The 17,951-nt window shown below is 43.0% G+C and overlaps 1 protein-coding gene across 3 annotated transcripts; it reads left to right on the top strand.

Moving 5' to 3' along the window:
- The first annotated feature begins 7,362 nt into the window (after positions 1-7,362).
- On the top strand, positions 7,363-11,509 carry ankrd39 (ankyrin repeat domain 39). Of its 3 annotated transcripts, XM_076269535.1 has the most exons (6): positions 7,363-7,405; positions 7,874-7,971; positions 8,069-8,172; positions 8,311-8,514; positions 8,798-9,024; positions 9,324-11,509. In XM_076269535.1, exons 2-5 carry the CDS (start codon positions 7,875-7,877, stop codon positions 9,020-9,022), a joined length of 630 nt encoding a protein of 209 aa, XP_076125650.1. In that variant the 5' UTR covers positions 7,363-7,405; position 7,874; the 3' UTR covers positions 9,023-9,024; positions 9,324-11,509. The 3 variants fall into 3 exon arrangements, with proteins under 3 accessions (XP_076125650.1, XP_076125647.1, XP_076125649.1); XM_076269532.1 differs by having other exon boundaries at positions 8,798-11,508; XM_076269534.1 differs by lacking the exon at positions 7,363-7,405 and adding an exon at positions 7,412-7,561 and having other exon boundaries at positions 8,798-11,508.
- Positions 11,510-17,951: the final 6,442 nt, after the last annotated feature.

Below are 17,951 nucleotides of genomic sequence, written 5' to 3'. Positions count from 1 at the left end.
TCTAATGCAGCAAATATATTAAAAGGCTAAAGTCGTACATTGGCTATGTTGTAGCCTATCCCCAGAATATCAGCCGCAAACTCAGTCTCTGTCGCGCAAAACAGTATATAATAAAAATAAAATAAAACGCACATCGGCCTGTTGCCTATTCTGCCAGCTTGTGACAATATATCGTCCAAAATGCTTGATTGCATTGCATTCTCCACATTTTTAGCTAAATTTTCATGTACCACATCAGCATTTTTGTTCAGTGAATCTTTTGTAAATTGCTTTACAATTACCGTCGGGCCCTTGTCAGCAGACTTCGGCTTGCCTCTTGCCACTATTCACTCCTTGTCTTCTGATGTCATTTCTGAGTCATCTACTGTTTACACACATTCACCTCCCTAAACCAACTTGACGTTGACTTCAACCTGTGTTATATCCTAGATGAGAATGCCTGGGTTATTTTGTTTAGATATTAGCCTATAGGCCTATATAAACACATAATTGTAGCCTACCATTCAGGGAATAGGCATTTAAAAGAGAGACAGAGAGTGATATGACTCAGAAATGACATCGGGCGATGGCAGTGCGAGATGTTCAGAACGTAAGAGCTAAAACTTCTACAAACTCAATAACATCCACAGCGGAAAAAGAAGGTAAGAAAAATAGTCGGAAAACTTAGATGTGTAAGGCAAGCAAGCAAGATTGGCGGTTGTTACTAAAAATGTGAACATGCACGTTGCACTGTTGTGCGGTGGACTTTCAGAATGAATGGAGTCGGAGTTTCTTTAATATCGAGGCGTCATATTTGACCGATGGCCTGCTATAAAATGAATTGCGATGTCTGTCTGAAAAAGACGCGCTCGTGCAGTCAAAATTAATGGGAGTCTTCAGAACAGGCTTGTCAGTCAACCTGACATAACAGTGTGTAAAGTAGCCTATAATGTGAATGAAGGATTTCTTTCTTTTTGCAAAAAATAAAGTACAATAGGCATTAATTAGTAGGCCAGGAGCATGCTGAAATTATGTGGCAAATTGCGTTTTTTATTACAATGATAAAATTGTAAAAGGACGTGACCGAAGCTGAGGCAAGCCAGGCAATAGGCCTATAGGCCCGACGGTAATTGAAAAGCAATTTACAAAAGATTCACTAAACAAAAATGCTGATGTGGTACATGAAAATTTAGCTAAAAATGTGGAGAATGCAATGCAATCAAGCATTTTGGACGATATATTGTCACAAGCTGCATGGCAGAATAGGCAACAGGCCGATGTGCGTTTTATTTGGAGACTGTTTTGCGCGACAGAGACTGAGTTTGCTGCTGATATTCTGGGGATAGGCCTAGCCAATGTACGACTTTAGCCTTTTAATATATTTGCTGCATTAGATTAGTCTTTCTAGAACAGGCAAGGGCTTTCTAGCCTCACGTCAGCAGCGCTGCATCACCCTTATAGCCTACATTAAAACAACCAACGGATGGTGGGCGGGTGCGGTTTTGAAAATTGGTCAACAAACTTTGGTGCTGATGGATGGCTGATGGATGATAAGTTTTGCTATGCAGTTATGGTTGAAATAATAGCCCATCAGTGCATCTCTAGTGTGTGTGCCTGTCTCTCGCTCAGAGGGGAGGGAGAGGCTGAGGGTCGATCCAGCATGGATTCTAAACTCTGTGGTGGATAGGATCTACAATTAGGTGTTAATAATATTACCACGCTAGGTCGAAGTACTCCCAAGTGCTATTGCGCCACACATTGTAGTTCTCCTGTTTATTCGCTTGGAAAATCGCCACGTTTCATGTTGTGTGACGTACACATTTTTATCAACTACTCGTGCAACTGTATTTAAGTAGGGAAAACGTGGAGGTGTTTGATTACTGCTATGTTCCTCTCTCTACGGCCACGGCAGAGCCCGCTAGCATAGCAACATGCTAACACATTCGCGCTGCGCGACAGAGCGTTTGAGTGCACCTACCGGCGCGGGAGAGGTATGACTCAACTCGTGAAAGTTAAGGTAAGAACATATATTACTACTGATTTTGGCTGGCGTGTTCCTTTAAATAGGAAAATTCCCGGAAATCTTAGTCACTTTTAAACATGATGCTAGCAGGCGATAAGCTAATGGTCTAATCAGATTCAATGATCTATGCTAGGCTGGAGCTAAAACTGGTATCGCCAGACTCAGAGAACGGCTGGATGAACTGGAGAAAGGTAAAAATCAATTGTTTAACTCAAGGGGAGGTGGAAAATTAGTGTAATTCCCCAAATGGTGGAATATCCCTTTAACCCAGGGGTCGGCAAATAGTGGCCCGCGGGCCAATTTTGGCCCGCCATCTATTCTATCTGGCCCGCGAGATGACGTTAATTTGCTGTTTAAATAATAAAAAAAAAAAAAATGAAATTTTTTTTAACCCCATGTTTTTAAAAAGAAAAAAAGGCCTACAGCAATCCCATCAATTTCAAAACATTTATTGAGGTATAGATGATAGTCCTACTAAAGTGACAAAACAACAGGTGGAACATCCTTGCAGTTATCCATGACGCACAGGTCGGAACGGTATTGGCACGCGAGTGCGCGTAATCTTGTGCAAAAAAAAAAAAAAAAGTGTCCTGTCTCCCTCTTCCAGTGGGCAAGGTCAAAAATAGCCTATGTTTCGTTAAATTAATAGGCTTGGCATTAATAAATGCAGGCAGGCTCAACACATACCTCTGCTTCCATTCTTCTTTGTAGGTCCTGCATTCTGAATCAATTTTTCTTTTCAAGGCTTTTGACAACGACATTTTGCATCGATAACTAGCATATAGCAATGTTCAGCTAATCATTTACACGTCATCCAAAAGAATAATATTTGTACACATTAGTTACGGCAAGTTGCTAGGCAAGTCGCCTGTTTCATGAGAGACGACAGGAGATGCAGCAGGCGGCATAAAAACAGCGCACATAAGCAAATAAACGTTTTTAATGGAATTAAATTAAATGCATTTTAAAAGTTAGATGATGTTTATTTTAATATAATATAATAATTCATAATTTAAATAGTAGGCCTATAACCCCCCCCCCCCCCCATTACAAAAGCTATGGCCCGCGATGCCATTGTCTGAAAAAAAATTGGCCCGGGTCCAAACGTAATTGCCGACCCCTGCTTTAACCATTACTTAGAATGTTGGCTCTTTACACCATCTACCAACTACTTTCTCTTGTTTTTCCCTTTCTACCATGTCCATCCAACTAGACGGAGCTACTCTATTATGTGTTGGGGAGTAAAAAATTCCCCAACAGCCCAACTGCAAATTTGGAGTGCTTCATACCCCGCTTCTATGTGGTGGCGTACTGGTTTGGCTACGGAGCTCTGTCTGTGTGTGCAGAGCTCTCCAAGCGAGCTCGGCTAATGAGGAAGTTCATCAAGATGGCCACAATGTGAGTTTGACAGTGCGGACACCATCATGCCCCGTCAGGACTAAGGTTATGGGCTGCAGGGCTAGTATGATTCTCTTGTGTGACAACAATTTCTAGTGGTGAAGTCACAGTTCGTTTTAGAGATCCATAATGAAACTTCTAACATGGTCACTTGCTGTTCTCAGCTTACTTTGTAAAATGGTTCCAATGGTTCCATGTGTGTTTGGCTTACGTGGCAGTAGATGCATAATCCTTGGGTTTCTCCTCTTTTTAGCCTATATCGTGAAAAAAATATGAGCTCATTCATGGCTGTAATGCAGGGGTCGGCAAATAGTGGCCCGCGGGCCAATTTTGGCCCGCCATCTATTCTATCTGGCCCGCGAGATGACGTTAATTTGCTGTTTAAATAATAAAAAATAAAAAAATGAAATTTTTTTTAACCCCATGTTTTTAAAAAGAAAAAAAGGCCTACAGCAATCCCATCAATTTCAAAACATTTATTGAGGTATAGATGATAGTCCTACTAAAGCAGGGGTCGGCAAATAGTGGCCCGCGGGCCAATTTTGGCCCGCCATCTATTCTATCTGGCCCGCGAGATGACGTTAATTTGCTGTTTAAATAATAAAAAATAAAAAAATGAAATTTTTTTTAACCCCATGTTTTTAAAAAGAAAAAAAGGCCTACAGCAATCCCATCAATTTCAAAACATTTATTGAGGTATAGATGATAGTCCTACTAAAGTGACAAAACAACAGGTGGAACATCCTTGCAGTTATCCATGACGCACAGGTCGGAACGGTATTGGCACGCGAGTGCGCGTAATCTTGTGCAAAAAAAAAAAAAAAAGTGTCCTGTCTCCCTCTTCCAGTGGGCAAGGTCAAAAATAGCCTATGTTTCGTTAAATTAATAGGCTTGGCATTAATAAATGCAGGCAGGCTCAACACATACCTCTGCTTCCATTCTTCTTTGTAGGTCCTGCATTCTGAATCAATTTTTCTTTTCAAGGCTTTTGACAACGACATTTTGCATCGATAACTAGCATATAGCAATGTTCAGCTAATCATTTACACGTCATCCAAAAGAATAATATTTGTACACATTAGTTACGGCAAGTTGCTAGGCAAGTCGCCTGTTTCATGAGAGACGACAGGAGATGCAGCAGGCGGCATAAAAACAGCGCACATAAGCAAATAAACGTTTTTAATGGAATTAAATTAAATGCATTTTAAAAGTTAGATGATGTTTATTTTAATATAATATAATAATTCATAATTTAAATAGTAGGCCTATAACCCCCCCCCCCCCCCCATTACAAAAGCTATGGCCCGCGATGCCATTGTCTGAAAAAAAATTGGCCCGGGTCCAAACGTAATTGCCGACCCCTGCTGTAATGTATGGCCTCACATGGAGCTGCTGATCACTTTCTACTCAGCCATCATTCAGTCTGTCATCTGCACCTCCATCACTGTCTGATTTGGGTCTGCCACCAAACGGGACAGGGTCAGGAAAAGGGCAGCTAAAATCTCTACAGACCCCTCACATCCTGGTCACAAACTGTTCAACCTCCTTCCCTCTGGCAGACGATAGGCTACAGGGCACTGTTTGCCAAAACCAGCCGACACAAAGAGAGCTTCTTCCCCCAAGCAGTCACTCTATTGAACACTCAGTAACAGCCCCCACCCTCACACTGAACAAGTCAATCAACACTGTTCTGCTCATCTACCTCATGTTTACTTCAACCTTATGTTACAATAGTATTATTAATACATGATCCAGTGTTTCCTATATGTTGATTTGGTAGTGGCGGCCCGCCACGGTTTAATTTTCTTCCCCCACGGTATCAGAAATGGGGCAGACGCACAATAGTCGCAGTTGCCTTTTAAATGATCCTGCCGACATTATGCACCCCCGTTCGCGGCCGCTAACATTGCAATTTTACAACAAGCAGAACTATTCAGAGGTTTGGGGCTGTCCAGTTTAACTCCACATAGTGTGTTGATGTGCTTATTGTCCAAACGTTTGCTTTCTTCTGAGTCACTATTAAACAACACCTCCACCAAAAACGTCACCGCGGTGGGTCCGTTTTAATAAGACAACGTTCAACTTGTCAGTTCTGACAGCTCACGTCCTGATCAAACATCTGGAAACATTAAAACGATAAGTGAGTCACTAATATAATACAAATTGGAAATAGTCTATAGATGTAGTAATAATAGATGTAATGATGTTAAAGTAAATAGTTGTGTTGTATGACACGGAAAAGTTTATTTTTTAATGATTTGGGCTACACCGACGCACAAAGGCCGCACGATCTAAACGTTTGTTACACTTGTTGCTAAATGTGAAAATAAATTAGCAAAAAGAAGTGCAACCATTTTTTAAATTTTCTAACGAATTAGGTTACAGAATGCTTAGCCTAGGCCAGGGGTCGGCAAACTGCGGCCCGCGGGCCGGATCCGGCCCGCCGAGCATTTCATTTGGTTATCAGGCTGCTCGCTATTTTTTTCCTGCGATAGAGACGACGTTGGTTAGCCTTACTGCAAACTGCTTTTCATTCTCCTTAGAGAACGTTTGCAATGTCAATGTCAAAACATCATGTTAAATAGAGATAACATCATGTTAAACTAAGTTAACTCTTAGTTATCTCCTTTGCAGCAGATCTAATGTGAACGTTATGCGATCCATTTAATTGGGAACGCGTCTGCACTCACGAGAGGGAGAGAGAGCCGCAGGTTCCAGCTGGCTTGCCATTGTTGATAATTGATATCTCCTTCTTATAAGAAACTTTTAAAAGGAAATCATGAAGGCAACAGTAGTTTCCACTACTGACCATTTAAAAACTGTGAGAGGGCCCAGCCATAGGCACAGCACTAGCCATAGCGGTGCAGGCAGAAGATCATTGAGAAATAAACGTGAATTAAAGCGACTGTCTTACAGTGCACAATTTATACATTTGTTAAACTGCATAAAATTAGCAGTATTTTTAAGCAATTAATATTTTAAAAGAAATACTTTTCATACTAAATTATAGGCTATAAAAACAATAGTTTTTTATGTATGTGTCGTGGGTCAATTTTCAAAACCCAATGTGGCCCTTGAGCCAAAAAGTTTGCCCACCCCTGATCTAACAGCATGTATGCTACTCAGCATCAATGGACCACCTCTTTCTGAATTCCCCTATAACCGAGCCTTGGAGTTATTTTTCCAAAAGAAAAATTAAATGTGCACAGCAAGGCTTCTTTGAATTTTGGTTTTCCCACGAAGAATTTCTTGTAAAATTCATTTTGCAGACCTGTTGATTCTCCAAAAATACAGTTCAATCACAACTGAAAATAATGCCTCATTGAATAGAGTGTGTGAATAGAGGTTAATAAATATAATTGTTTGTGTTGCAGCGAAGTGTCAGTTGGAGGGGGGAGTGTTCGGACGGGCCTGCCCCCACTGCTTAAAACAATCCTAGAGGAAACACTGATGGTCATTGCACTGAACTGCCTTGCACTATATTTATTTTTAATCTTAAACCTCAGTCTACTGATCAGGCCTACTGATATTGCACTTTCAACTGTATATTGCATCTTGCTTATGTCTGCACGACCATGGCACCATTGACAGGGACAACATGGAAGCGATCATCCACACTACACACACACTATTTCAAAGGAATTGTATTGGGTAGGCTAATTCAGTTTTGAAAACATTTTTTTATAGAGCCATCAAGAATAACACTCTTTTGCAAAAGGTGGCGGTAATGTAGGCTATCAAATGATGTCAATCGATTTGTTTTAAATGTTTTGCCTATTTGCATGTCTATGTAGGCTACATAGGCCTACTTACGGTCTATATCAAGTTTTATTTCATGATGAGACGAATATCTGAGTTAAGATTTCACTAGACTCTCCACAACACACACCTTTTATTTTATTTTTTTATTTTTATAATGAACTTTTATTTTGACAAACATATCCGGTTGCATCTATCCTCATCCGTAAGCTGTTGTCACTTGATTCACGGAGATGTTTATGTCGGGTAAGATTCACACGTGTGTACTGTGTGTACCACGGGTTTTTTCACCTATGTGAAACCAAATAGATGTGAAACACTGTAGCCTTAAACTTAGAGCCACTCACACTCACCTTCAGATACAGAGTCGTATCTTGGATGTTGTTTAGGGTCCTAAGTCAGGTCAGTATTAGGCTATTGGCCAAAGCTAACGTTAGCCTACTCAAACAACAACAACAACTTGTAGCGAAATAGTCTGATTGTAAATGATACTGTAGTAGCCTAACGACAAGGAGGTTACATTAGGCCTACATTAGTCGACTTAATAGTCTTACGTTATTGTTTTGTGGTAGCTTACTGCTAATCTCAGGCATCAGCTGAATCATTCTTGTTCCAGGATTATTAGATTTATACTCTAGGCTAAGATCTAAACTGATCGATTAGTGTTTACGTGTCTGCTTTTTCACTCGGCTTTCTGTTAACTCTCGATTGCAGAATGGCTTCCCAAGGCGGAGGGGAGTGTTCATGCTGCTCCCATCAACGGGCAGTGCCCAGCACACACCAAACTTTAGAAGAGATGGACTTTGAAAGAGGTGGGTGACATTTGGCATCTAAGCTTAGCTGATTCCTAGTCTGCTGCTGCATGTCACACTCGGTGTAATTGGTGTAACCAAAAACAAATCCCCACAGGAATTTGGTCTGCTGCTTTAGATGGAGATTTGGGCCGTGTGGAGTCATTCATTAAGAAGGGGACCGATCCTAATACAAAGGATAATGCAGGCTACACTTCCTTGGCAAGTGTTTAGCCAACCATATTCCTATATCTTACTCAGACCTTGTGATGCATTCTTTTTTGTCAAATTCACCGAAAGGTCAGCTTTACTGTAAAACATTACAATTGAAATGTTTTCGGGCTTTTCTTGTTATCTCAGCACTACGCAAGCCGCGGAGGCCATGAGTCTGTTTGCGAGCTGCTCCTGGGTCACGGGGCGTGCGCCAGCCCCCAGACCCGCGGCGGTGCCACGCCGCTCCACCGGGCCGCCTACTGTGGGCACCTGGCCGTGGTGATGCTCCTGCTGAAGTTCCACGCAGACCCACAGAGGAGTGACGACGACGGATCCACTCCTCTGCACAAGGCAAGGTGGCACTGCTGCCTGGCATACTGGCGCTCGGCACAAATGCGTGCTGCTTGTATTCATTTCCCCTTGGGGATCAATAATTTCCTCTTGGGGATCAATAAAGTATCTATCTCTGTCTATCTATCTATCTATCTATCTATCTCTATCTTAAAACTTTGGTGTTTTTGTGTGTGTGTGAGAGAGTGTGTTTGTCTATCTCTCACTCTGTGTGTGTGTGGTTGTGTGTGTGTGTCTCTCTCTCTCTCTCTCTCTCTCTCTCTCTCACTCTCACTCTCTGTAGGCTGCTGAACAAGGCCATGTGGAGGTCTGTGAGCTGCTGCTGAGGCATTGTCCAGCCCTGCGGACACAGAGGGACAAGAAGTCACGTGCGCCTCAGCATCTTGCGCCTGTAAACAGCCCTCTGCAACAGCTCCTTCATAGCACAGAAGATGATGGGCCTCCCTCGGACTCGAGCAGTAGTACATCCTGTACTGTGGACATGCCAAAGGCAGATCATCCCCCGTAATGGTACGGTCATCAAATGTTACTGAGGAACAGACTTGGAGTACAAAAAAGAGCTCTGGTTCTCACATCACTTCAGTCAAGACAAGCTTGGGAAATACACCAACATTTGTATTTGTAGGAGATGACATTCTTTTTCTCATGGGGGCGGGGGGTGTCTTTGTAATATAAAAAAATTGCAAGGATGGCCTATGTTTAGTTCTAGTTCAAACAAGGTTTAATTTGAGCTAAACTGTAGCATCTGCATAAAGTATTGGCCGTTACATTACTTATTTATTCAGTGTGTTTTCTCCATGATCCTACAGAGGGCGCTCTTCCCTCAGCTATTGCAAGGACAGCTGGTGCATGTGCTCTTTGAGAAGAGAACATCTCCAGGAATCTCTGTGCTGTGGAGATCTGGGTGTGCAGACTGAATAATCATTGAAGCAAAGCCTCGACTATCAGGACATGCCACTGTAATGTGCAGCGCCAAAACACCACTCTGTGAAAGAGATGTTCTCAGGCCCTGTTCAACACAACATGTTCGGAAGTTTATGTGTGATCTGGTGCAAGGGCCATAATGTTTTGTTTTGAAGTGCTAGCTGTAAATCTGGTGTGCAGTGATGAAGATCTGTATGGCATAAATTAGTTATGAAGAGTTTGGGCACAGTTGCATTTCTACATTTTTGGAATCTTTTGGGGGGAAAAAACTGATAACATTTATGCTCATACTGTGCCTTGCTACATATTGTGTACATACACATAAAATCCATTGGAAACTTTTCTGTATTTCTTTTCAGTGCAGAAACATAGCAGGGGGCTATCATTTTACATGGATATGTTGTTTTGTAGCTGTTAATCTCAGGAAATTAAGATTTGGTGGGCAACAGAAGTGAATCTGGCTCACTGGGGTTCCTCGGCAAGTAATGAGGAGTTTGCAAGCTGGGATGGTTGTTCATTCTTGGTTTACAACATTTTTGAGCGAGCTCCAGTAACACTCTCCAGTGGAACTGTAATTGTATCTATCACAGCTGTGTCTCTCGAGATGGGCTGTGGGGAGAGTTAGTTGCCGGTGCTGTTATTTTCATGCTAACTCTGCACAGCTGCTCTGGCGACTGTAGGCCTACCTGACCAGTCGCTGTTCTCCCTGTCCACTTCCAACCTTGAGTCTGTATGTCTTCTTTACTGAGGTCCTGTCTGCCTCAGAAAGTGCTGGAAACATTTGGCAGTCCAATGGCGTGTCTTGGAAGTGGACACAGGCCAGTTTTGACAGGGACTGCCTTTCCCCCTCCTTTGATTCGAATGCCACTGCAAAGCGTGGTCGAACTCTTGTTGGGGGTCACAGCTGATGTCTCATCTATTATATAGGTTAGTAGCTGGAATGTAAGGTTATTGAAAGGTCAAGTTATGAAATGGTTTCAATTTCAATAACCTTTTGATGCACTTACCTTCCATATATTAACATCAGCCACTAGTGTGGACAGTCTGAGGGAGAACAAAGAAGACGTATGGAATACATACAGTATACATTACATCTAAAACCTATAGCCAGTCATTCAGTTCTTATTCATTTTCATTGCTTTGACTGATGTAAATCAGGCCAAACAGACCTTTACGCCATGAGCTGTATAAAAAGTCCAAAATGCATAAGTGGAAGACATGTAACCTTGACTGGGAAACACTGCCCTGTTTGCAGTGAATCTGCTGTCTTGACTGTACTTGCAGCACAATGTGCACAGCTTGGGCCATGATGAAAACCGGCAAATGCACCTCAGTTGGGAGAGTTCTCCTGGAGGCGGTTTCAAATTGGCAACCTCAACACATGCGCTCAATAACTCAGTTTGCATCACCTTGGCGTCGTGGAGATGCAACACGCACATACATCATGTGTGTCCTCAGCTGTCGAGAGCAGTGAACCCGAGACGTTCTTCACTCCCAGTGTTGATTAGCCATAATAAATCCTTGTTGCCAGTGAAAAAGAGAGAGGGGTGGGGGGGTGATTGTGTCACCCACACTGAATGTGCTCGGTTTCAACCAGGCACGAATGCAGAGACCTCTCAGACCAATGGTGCAATATGGAGGGGAAAAACTGCTCATCCTAATGCTAAGCAAACCAGCGCTGAAGTGGGTGAAAGCCTTTTGACGTCACATCGGTGTGTGCACCACTGCACATTTGTCTAAGTAAATGACGAACAAATGTTATTTCATATCTCATTTCTATGTGCTGCCACAGAGCCATGAGGAATGCAGGGCCTGGCGAAACGCAAGCACTAATCAATTATGCGCTGGTTGTTGGGAGGTTTATGAGATGCTGTCAGTTGCTTGCCAGACAGGGCTGCATCATCCATGGCCTGTCACAGTTATGATGTGAGGCGGATCAATCCCAGGCAGCGGAGCTTGTGTCTCTGTGCCTGGGATTGGCTTGCTGGGAAATAAAGATTGGCCCTGTGGTTTTCCCACTTGCCACCCATTGCATATTTTTCAGTCGGATCGGTGAACTTGTTTTTTGGATATTTTGTCAGTGGCAAAAATAAATGCCATTTGCTTAGGTTGTGCTGTTCTTTTTTATGGGAGAAGGAGCGGGGGGGGGGGGGGGTACAGGGCAGGGAAACTGCACTTGAGTAGTTGGTATTATAGTTTGTGTCAACGTCTAGTGCCCCTGCTCCATTCAGAATCAACCCTGTGCATTCTGTAAACTATACAACACACACACACGCACAAACCCATCCGCTGTGGACACATTGTGCCCTGATCCCAGTGGGGCACCAGCAGGCCCTCTTCCTGTAAGCTCAGCAGCTTAACTGACCACAATTCTCTACAGCACACCAGCGCTCTGGTCCTTATTAAGCTGCTAATTCTGTGCACCACAGGGAGACTTCTACCTCCATCCATTCTCTGTCAGGCTCTGCCTTCACTTGGCCTTGTCTTTCTTTACTCAACAACCATTTTCCTGTTGCTTTGCACACAAGTCACTTCTCTCTTTTTTTCTGCTTCGGTAATAGAGCGGTAGCACAGAGACGTATTTCAGGCCAAAATTAAAGTTGCTGTTGACAAAGCTCCCCTGACTCTCCCAAAGCTGTAGACTTCTCCCCTGTAATTTCACAAAAACGTCACTTATTATTGGCTACAGAAAACAAACAGAGCAGAGCACTGGCCATGGGGATTGGTCGGAACTTTGGGTTTGCTTACCCAGAACCCACCATTATGAGTCCGTGTTTGGATAAAAGCTTCTGCTAAATACTAGTCACTTCATCACAAACATGAAGGCTGAAGGCTGATGTTATGGTTGCCCTCACAGCAGACACAGAGCTAGTGTGCCATGTTGGGTTGTGAAGGGTGAGCCCAGAGCAAGGATAATGTTGGCACACCATGATGGTGTGACAGCTGGAAGGTGAGGATGGTTCAGCAGCACTGCATGTGCTGTGTCTGGGTTTTTTTTTGCCTGGCAGCTGACATCACCCTTTTTTGAACCCTATCCCTGTGTATTATGCTGCATGTGCCTGTGTGTGTGTGCGTGCGTGCGTGCTGCTCCCATACACATGCACTAGAGAGAGACATACTACGGGTCCCTCACCCAATGCGTCCATCCTGTTGTATTAGCTTCGACTATTAGTGTTTGTCCTAGCTCACACCGAGGAGACATGCAGGCATGCACTGCCCTTTCTGGGGATTGTTATTACTTTGAAACTTTTATTTCTTCTCTTTCTTCTCCTTCTTCTTATAGCTGATGTAACTTCCTGTGAGTGTGTATGTGAGATTGTGTGTGACAGTTGCGTCTTTAGGTTGTTTGCAGGTGAAATGGCCTATGGGAACGTGTGTGTGTGTGCGTGTGTGTGTGTGTGTGAGAGGAACTGCACTCTGGAGCATGGGGAGATTTCATTGGCGTGGGGCGGTGGGCGGTGTTTCCAGGCCGATCCTCGAACCACATCCAGGCCAGAGAATGGAGCTGAGCCAGCCTGCATCTGGAGCTCATTGCAGCTGACGCCACACGACACCAGGAGGGGAGAAAGCCTATGCTAGTATGTGTGCGTGCGTGCGTGCGTGTGTGTGCGTGTCTGCATGTGCGCACATGCCTTAATGTTTCAATGCTTTCAAGAGCTTTGCTGTATTTATTATATTCCCCAAACCAGATGAGGCTGAGTATGTGTAAGTGTTCAGATAAAATGAAGGCAAGAGAGGAAAAGGAACCATGACACTGTATAGTCTTGCATTCCTTACCATCCACTTGTAAGTGTCACCTGTTCTTCAAAGATTACCCTAATTTTTTTTTACCCATACCCCCAGTGACATGACATGATATGACCCACAAGACCACCCTCCACTAACGAGATTTGACCTTACTCATCCTGGTACTGTACTATCCTCTCACTGATACGGACACACACGCACACACATACATTATGTCCTTCACACGACTATATACTATCAAAATGAATTTAAAGATGATGCCAAAATGAGTTGCCTAAAAGGAGTTGCATTGTTAAAACACAGGCCACATTTTCATCCACCTCAGCAGGCCTTTACTGAGCACTTCCAAAGCCACCCTCCACCAAGGAGATTTGACCTTGATCATCCCAGGACTATGCCCTCACCAATCTGGTCTCAAATGGTGTTTACACACACACACACACACAGTATGCCTTTTCTGCACATGTTATACTTGTGTGCCATGGAAAATGAGGCCTAATCCATTGCAGGACTATGGCTGATGCATTTCAGATGGCACACAGTAATATCAGAGCACATCACAGCCACTTGCCTGATGTGTGACAGCACTCCGTTCTGGGGGAGATTCAAACAATCGCTTTGAGAAGGCTTTTTTACCCCCTCTTTCTTTTTGCGGAGCAAGCTGTTGCCAGAGAGAAAGACAGAGAGAGAGAGAGAGAGAGAGCTTGCTAGCGAGCTAATGAAAACACCATGTGCTATTGGCTGAAAATGAGAGAAACGCTCACAGGGGTTTTTCTCAGGCTGTTGCTTTTATATATGCTGTCATGTGTCAGGCTTTTAGTAAGAGAAAGGTTGTCGCTTTGATGTGGTAAGCAAGCTCTTGGACTCCTCTTGATTAATATCCATTTGAATCGGTGCTAATTTGCCTAGTTGGATGTGAAGTAAAGCTGTGACTGATGAATATGTTTGTTAAATTGCTGATGTATTTTCCCCCTGTGGCCCTCTGAGCATAATAACCATTCTTCCTTTGATGTGTATTCAATATCTGGCCTGTTTTACTCATGCATGTGTTGTTGTAAAAGCAGTGTTGTTGGATCGATAGGTCACTCTGCTGGGAGTGCTCCATTTCTTATCACCCTCGCATGACTCCCAAACCTGACTCAGTTTTCCAAAGTGAGAAAGTTGTCCCATGGCAAAGGCTACTGCGGAAAACCAATAAACGTGAAAAAAAGGAAGCTCTGGTCCAAAGAAGTCACAACACTCTTAAGCAGCCACACTGGTTAGCCACTTTCCTGGCCATTGTTTCTTCTGTCATCCTCATATTTCACATTTTTGGCAGCTGAATTTAACACTCTGTAAGCCACATATCCTTTCTATAATAAGCTTGCTGCTTACAGCTTAGCCATCTACGGTGTGTATGTATTTACATGTGAAAAAGAGCACCTTGATGGCAGTGTTTTGTTCTCTTTCTCTCTCTCTCTCTCTCTCTCTCTCTCTCTCTCTCTTTCTCTTTCCCGCTTTCTATATTCTTGCCTTTCATTCTATGCTTCTTAGTCTTTGTCAAAACTATCATGAGTGAGGCTACAAGGCAAGGAATTTGGACAGCACTCAATTTAGTGAGATTTATTTGGAAAAGCCATGAAAGTTCCCTTGGATCCACAATCCCACTTCCTCGGTAATGAACCACAGTAAAGCCAGAACCTGATGTTATTTCCCTCTGAAATAGAACATGGGTTTTAAACACAGGGCTCCACTATGCCTCAGGGTTCCTATTTGAAAAAAAAAAGGCTCACGGGCAAACATCACTGTATAGAGGATGGACTGTGTGCACATTTATTCAAGGTGGATTCCATTCCATGTTTGTTACAGTTTTAGACCCGCAGGAATTAACATGTATAAACAGCAATGTGTGATCAAAGAACTTGGTTTATAACAAAAATCACTTGTCAAGTTACCCATTTTAAATTTTGGACCACATTGTTTTAATTAACTATGTGTGTGTGTGTGTGTGTGTGTGTGTGTGTGTGTGTGCGTGTGCGTGTGCGTGTGCGTGTGCGTGTGCGTGTGCGTGTGCGTGTGCGTGTGTGTGTGTGTGTGGATGGATGGATGTGTCTGTGTGTGTGGATGGATGGATGTGTCTGTGTGTGTGTGTGGTTGTGTGCATTGTATGACTGGGTGCAGCTGCTGTGTGTGTGTACATGCATTCGTGCCCGGCGTGTGTGTGTGTCTGTGTGAAGCCTGTGAGAGATTGGTATTCGTCTGCTTACTGTCACCATCCTGCTTTGGCAGACCCTCCTGTTTCTGTTAGGAGCCATTTCCTGCAGTGCCAGTGGCGGCGTTGGGCCTGTTTGAACTTGAATTAATCAGGGAAATGGGCACCCGTTTCAAACAATATCGAACCCTCAGATCCTGGCATGGACATCTTTCCTGTATTACCTAATGGATTGTGTGTGTGTGTGTGTGTGTGTGTTTCTTGTCTGTATTTGAGTTAGTGTGTGTGTGTGTGTGTGTGTGTGTGTGTCGGTGTGTGTGTGTGTGTGTGTGTGTGTGTGTGTGTGTCGGTGTGTCGGTGTGTCGGTGTGTGTGTGTGTGTGTGTCGGTGTGTCTGTGTTTATGTGTGTGTGTTTGTGTGTGTGTGTGTGTGTATGGCTGCATACGTTTCTGTGCTGTGGATACTGCTAGATGCATTGAAATCTAGCTCCTATAATCTGCTCCACAGAGATGCTCGTCCTGAAAGAGAGGGTGGGGATCCCCAGGTAATCACATCAATCTCTAGTTGCCCTGTTGTCTCATGATTGAAGTGCGGGTGGGCCACAAGCCGACCGCGGCTTCACTAGCCTGGTCAACTGGAAACAGTGGGCAGCAAGCCAGCCGAGGTTTAAAAAGCCACCACTCTTCTCCGGTTTAGGTGCTTATCGGTGCTGTTAGAACACGAACGGCTGACTTACGATGACATGAACCCATTAGCGATGGCTTGAAAAAGATGAAATTTTCTCCGATTTTGCCCCTCTCCCTGTTGAAATGTCTTCGCTCCATCTGGCTCAAGTGGTTAGGCCTGGGTTCTAGAATATAAACAGAGACAATTTGTAGCCTGTAGGCGTTGAATGATTTACCAACAGTTCCATTGTTTAATTCAGTTTCACATCTCAGCCAAAGCCAAGGATGTGGAGGAAACGCATTTGTCTAGTTTGGGACTATTCATTTTGCTCAGTGGAACTCCTTTTTCTGTGGTAAGCTCTTTTTTTCTGAAAAAAAAAAACTTTTCCACTGACGTTATATCTTACAAATGTAAATAATATCCTTGGCCGTATATTTGTGATTATACAGTATGTTTTGGATTAAGTCCAATATGTGACTTCATATGTACACTGAAATTCTTCAAATGTACACTCCTTTGTTGATGTGTATTGAGTAGTTACCTTCCATTTTAACAAACCGACTCTCATTCAGTACATAAATATATGACGTGGCATTTTTAACAGATAAAATTTGTTCTCACCCTTAAAAACAAACAACCTTGTAAACCGTATTGAGTATAAAACTGTCTGCTATGCTGAGACACACGCTCCCATTTCTCCCTTTCTCTTTCTCTCTCTCTCATTTTCTCTCTCTCTCCCCCACCCTGCTCCTTGTGTTGCCTGGTGATGTTTTATGAGGGTGCCAGTAAAACACACATACTGACACTCAGTGCTAGGTCTCTGCCTGCTCTCAGCCTGTGTCTACATGCCTGGAATGTGAGTGTGTCTGTGTGATGGAAAACAATGATCTTAGCCAATGCCTGCATCTATAGAGCAGTCCCAACACCAGTACACCAGGCATATATGGTTGTTGGGTCATTTAAAAATTATTCAATTCCATGCTGTCAATTTCCCGCTTTGGATATATGATATTACAGTTCATTTCGCACGTGATTATGACTACATGAAAAATGTAGGCCTACAGATGGTGGTATTATCAATAATGTAATCAGGTATTTAGGGTTTAATCTAGGATGGGAACTCTGAATATTAGGTACTTAGGTGTGCAAGAGGATTGTTTGATAAGAGTAAATCATGATATTGAAAGAGCCTGCTGATAGTCGAGGATTGCTCTAATGTAAAACAGGCCAAATATGTATCAAATGCATATGAGAAACATGTAAAGACTTTTGTTCTGACTTAATGGCTGTCAGCCTGCTATTCCACAGGTGTGGAACGTATGTGCTTTGCTGAATGCTAGTAGTACACTTGAAATTTCTCACTGGTTTTGAAACATGGGTGTTGTACATCAGCAAAAATCCAAGACATAATAGAGTGTAATACTGTATGTAATTAAACCCCTCAGAGTGTCTGCCTATTGTTTACAATGTCAAAATAAGATCAAGAAATAACATGATGAATGTTTCCATGCCTATAATTTGGCGCGTGCATGTATGTGTGTGTGTATGTGTTTGTGAGGATGGCTGTCTATCTCTGTGTATGTCTGTGTGCCTCTCATTGGTTTCTGTAGGGAAAAAAATAAACCTGTTCTTATTGATTATGATAATGCAATCTTCACAAAAGCATCTCTTGACACATGCTATGGCAGGTAGACAAACTGCCTAGAATCTCATACTATTCAGATGACAAATAATGAGCAGTCATTCACTATAAATCACATCTGACTGTGTATCTTTAATCAGTGGGAACACACTGATACAAACAGATGAAGGATGATCTGTTTCTTATAGCTTTTCAAGAGCCTCACGTTTCAAGAGATTGTGTGTTGTATGAGAATTCAAATGAGTTGTTCCTGTATATGTTCTTCTT

This window comes from Alosa pseudoharengus, unplaced genomic scaffold (genome assembly GCF_046254945.1).
Source record: "Alosa pseudoharengus isolate Yale_2024_CS ecotype anadromous, Long Island Sound unplaced genomic scaffold, YU_APseudo_1.1 YU_APseudo_1.1_scf_6, whole genome shotgun sequence".
Classification (NCBI taxonomy): Eukaryota; Metazoa; Chordata; class Actinopteri; order Clupeiformes; family Clupeidae; genus Alosa; species Alosa pseudoharengus.
Note: the sequence above shows the minus strand (reverse complement) of the source record. Positions and strands in the feature narration are given on the sequence as shown.